The sequence below is a fragment of the Cynoglossus semilaevis genome, chromosome 14 (genome assembly GCF_000523025.1).
Source record: "Cynoglossus semilaevis isolate Cse_v1.0 chromosome 14, Cse_v1.0, whole genome shotgun sequence".
In the NCBI taxonomy this organism is placed as follows: domain Eukaryota; kingdom Metazoa; phylum Chordata; class Actinopteri; order Pleuronectiformes; family Cynoglossidae; genus Cynoglossus; species Cynoglossus semilaevis.
The window spans coordinates 25,904,633-25,909,134 of NC_024320.1; the positions used below are offsets into that span (position 1 = coordinate 25,904,633).

Consider the following 4,502-nt stretch of genomic DNA (forward strand, 5'->3'; position numbering starts at 1 on the left):
CCACGCGCGGAGGAGGGAAAGGAAAAAAAGAGCAGGGCAGGGGGGGGGGGGGGGGGGGGGGGGGCGGTGGGCTCTAATGGGAAGCTGGTCCATTATCACAGTGGACATGTTAATGTGGTTACAGGCTCGTAATGACTAATGAAAGTGTGTGTGTGTGTGTGTGTGTGTGTGTGACAGTAAATTCAACAGGACAGAAAAAAACACACGTTTTTTTGTCTTTGAAAATGTGGATTCTGATTTTGAAGTTGCGATAAGACATTTGCGAACGATTGCTGGTAGATTAGTTCACCTGGACCAGATTGTACACAGTATACTACTGTACTTGGTGTACTTGGTGTACTTGGTGTACTTGGTGTACTGGAGCGTGCTCTTCTATTCCACACCCTGATTGGCTCATGCATCATAGCATCTCAGTGTCTCCCCCTGTCTGTCGGCCACTCTGAGTCGTTTACTTCTGTGAATATAACTGTGTATGTGTGGGTGGGGGGTGATAACAGAGTGGGGGGAGGAGGTTCATAAAGGGTAAATATATAATATATACGTTAATAATATAATAACTATCTCGACTACTTCGTGGATTTGACCTTTTCACGGTGGGACAAAACTGATAGGAGAGGGATACATATATATGTACTGTATACATATATGTATAATGTATATACATATATACATATATATGTACTGTATACATATATATAATGTATATACATATATACATATATATGTACTGTATACATATATATGTAATGTATATACATATATACATATATATGTACTATATACATATATAATGTATATACATATATACGTATATATGTATATACCTATATACATATATATGATGTATATACATATATAAGTATATGTATATACATCCATCCATCCATCCATCCATTTTCATCCGCTTATCCGTTACCGGGTCGCGGGGGCAGCAGTCTCCACCCACATCACACTGCACCGTACCAACCCCCCAAAGCTTCCTACGGGTGGTGAGTCCACTGGAAGGTACCAGCCGCCCTGACCGAGATTCGAACTTGCCCAGGAGGTGAACCCTGGGGTTCCACACCAATGACAGAGACATTGGCTCTGGGTGAAAGCGCCACATGTATATACATATATACGTATATACATATACATATACATACATGTATGTATATAACAAGGTAGTTTTTAACTTTTTGTTGTAGTAACATGAGGAGAAAACAGATACTCTGTCCAGTACAGTAATACTGTGTCCATGTCCAGTACAGTAATATGTGTCCAGTACAGTAATACTGTGTCCAGTACAGTAATACTGTGTCTCAGCTCTCAGGAGCGGCAGTTGAAGAAACTCTGGTGGGAGAAGCGGTTCTGTCCGTTCTCAGAGTGACGGTCAACAAACCGGCTCTTTACACCTGCCTGGCGTCCAACAGACACAGCGCCGGAGCCAACACCGTCAAAGCAACAGCCAGAGTCACCGTCACAGGTGAGGTCACCACACACACACACACACACACACACTGATCCATGTGCTGTGGCTCAGTGTTATTGCAGTGACGTCCTGTGTGTCCTCAGCTGTTCGTCCCTGACACCCCAGAAAAACAAAAACACACTCCTTTTGGCCACACACACACACCCCGTCTGTCTGCCTGTGTGTGTGTGTGTCCACCTGGTGGAGCCTCAGTCTCAGCTGTGGCTCAGTGGGAGCAGGTCATGGTTGTGTCTCCTCTAACCTCTCTGTCTCGTCTCCTCTCCTTCTTCTCCCTCCTTCTTCTCCCTCGTCCATCGTCTTCTGGACTTTGTCACTTCTCCGTAGAATGGAGGTAAGAGAATTTATCACCACTTTTGATTCGTGCACGTCGGTCGTAGATCATGTGATGAAGACGAGGTTTGAGTCGGAAACCTGATGAAGGGAAGGTGAAATACAGCCCTGAAGTATTACAGAGCCTCACCATGCTTTGACAACTTCAAACACCACAGTAGTATTACTACACAATAGTACATGATAGTATTTTTATCTTTTTATGTCAGTAATGCCAAATTACTAATACAAAATAATATTTATTTATTTCTTTTTGCTCGTTATATTATATATATATATATTATAGTTTTTTTTGTTCCTGCGTGGTTGGTAAACTCCAGGTCCAGGGGCCACATCTGGCCCACGAAGCCCCTGCATCCAGGCCGTGACGACAATGTTATTGATGACATTTTGACCTTGATTTTATATTTTTGTATTTCCTAAAATGCTTCAGCTGTTGACTTATCAGTAACCAACTTACCAACTAGCTAACTAACCAACTAACCAACTAACCAACTAACAACTAACCAACTAGCCAACTAACCAACTAGCCAACTAACCAACTAGCCAACTAACCAACTAACCAACAAACCAACTAACAACTAACCAACTAGCCAACTAACCAACTAGCCAACTAACCAACTAACCAACTAACCAACTAACAACTAACCAACTAGCCAACTAACCAACTAGCCAACTAACCCAGTACAATGTACATGCATATATAAATATAATGGCTGCCAACGCAGTTTTATTCATGTGGTATGAAAGCTAAAGGTTAGCAAAGGTTAGCCAAGGTTAGCCAAGGTTAGCCAAGGTTAGCCGATACATCCTTTAGTGAACATAAAAGCAACTAACCAACTAGCCAACTAACCCAGTACAATGTACATGCATATATAAATATATTGGCTGCCAACGCAGTTTTATTCATGTGTTATGAAAGCTAAAGGTTAGCCAAGGTTAGCCAAGGTTAGCCGAACATAAAACCTGTTTTTTTTTCTTTCATCACCAAATCAAATATTCTCAGGGTATTTTCATAACTGACGACCCCCCCCCGTCCGTCCGTCCCCTTATTTTTTTTGTTTTAAACGGAGACGCCAGTTCTTTGTCTCCTTCTTCTTCTCCCAGACTCTACAAAGGCGTGGCAGGGTACTGCAGCGCCTACAGAGGAGACGTCTGCCGCACCGTCCTTCCAGATCATTCTCTGGTTTTCTTCAACTCCTCTCTCTCCGAGGACACGCAGGAGGATCAGGTCCAGAGTTGGTCGACAGATCTGGACGGCCTGGGTCCTCTGTGTGCTCCAGCTCTACGTTCTCTACTCTGTCATCACTCCTTCCCTGACTGCAACCCATCAGGACTGGGACCTGCACCCAAACCCGTCTGCAGGTAGACTGGTCTGGGTCTTGGTTCACTTTCACTGGGTAAAGTAGAGTTAGCGAAAGAAAATGTAAGATTCCAGGAGCAGGAGGTGAGCAGGAGGTGGCGCTCTTGTTGATGTACGGTTGAAGCTCTACGTCTTATAAAATATATCCTCGTGGTTCGTGCCGGATCACATCTGCGACTGGACTTAGAACCAATGTTTGTCTGATCAGACCTGAGCTCAAGTTCTAGACACTACGGTCTGTTGGTTGACACACGTACGTGTGTGTGTGTGTGTGTGTGTGTGTGTGTTCATCCATCAGAGAACACTGTCTGGCTGTGAAGGAGCTCTACTGTCAGAAAGAGTGGCTGGCCCTGCTCCAGTCCGGACTCTTCAGCTCGGTCACTGGTTCCAGTGCTCCCAGTTCACCGCTGCCCAACTGTCAGGTCCTGCCCAGCCTGGGCCCAGAGCCAGAGGTTTGCACTCATGTCCCTTTTGTAGGTAAGAAACCACCGAGTGCGTGATTCTTCTTCACACTCTAGGCCGGGATTTGACCTCTGACCCTGTTCACTTTCTCTCTTTAGATGTGAAGAAAGACCACGTCACCAGTGAGTACTGACCTTTGACCTCATATACAGTACTCTCAACAGCAGAACTAACCATTGTAACTATTTGAACCATTTGAACTCAGCGTCCTGTTACAACGACCGAGGTCGTTTCTACCAGGGCGGCGTGAACGTGACCAGCTCTGGGACTTCCTGTCAGCCCTGGGCTCAACAGGTACACGCTCACAACACAGTACTTTGCACTTATTTGCAGTATGCAGTGTATGAAGACTTCAAATATGAACTCTTCCAAATACATTTGATAACTTGTATCCACCCCACCCACCCTGCAGGGGGTGACAAACTCAATTCCTCCAGGGGCTGACATTTCTAAGAACAGGAGAATCCAGTTTTTAGACACTAACCCTGGAGTCCCAGACTGGGACTGTGGACCAGTGGAGAGGGTTGGTCTCCTCAGAAACTGGGTGGAGAGAGAGAGAGAGAGAAGGAGAGAGAGAGATAGAGAGAGAAGGAGAGAGATGGAGGGAGAGAGAGGGAGAGAGAGGGAGAGTAAAAGGAGGGAGGGGCTCATGTCACATCCTGCCTCTGGAAGCAATTAACATTCACCCACATGTGCAGCACAGAGGTGTGTGTGTGTGTGTGTGTGTGTGTGTGTGTGATAACTTGATCCCAGACTAAAGTCCAGCTCTGAGTCTGAAGTGGAGGCAGAAACACTTCATTTCTTCGTCTGTTTCTACTTCAGAAACATTGTCTTTAATCAACAAACACATGACATTATTTACTACTCATCAATCAC

The 4,502-nt window shown here is 44.9% G+C and overlaps 1 protein-coding gene across 1 annotated transcript in view; it reads left to right on the forward strand.

The window, feature by feature from the left end:
* The window catches only part of musk (muscle, skeletal, receptor tyrosine kinase), a 16,656-nt gene that overhangs the window by 5,318 nt on the left and 6,836 nt on the right, over window positions 1-4,502 (forward strand). Inside the window, exons 7-12 of the mRNA XM_025062067.1 lie at window positions 1,306-1,465; window positions 1,796-1,802; window positions 2,909-3,166; window positions 3,463-3,641; window positions 3,725-3,748; window positions 3,832-4,065. Of these exons, the coding sequence (XP_024917835.1) occupies window positions 1,306-1,465; window positions 1,796-1,802; window positions 2,909-3,166; window positions 3,463-3,641; window positions 3,725-3,748; window positions 3,832-4,065 (862 nt within the window). The remainder of the gene's footprint in view (window positions 1-1,305; window positions 1,466-1,795; window positions 1,803-2,908; window positions 3,167-3,462; window positions 3,642-3,724; window positions 3,749-3,831; window positions 4,066-4,502) is intronic.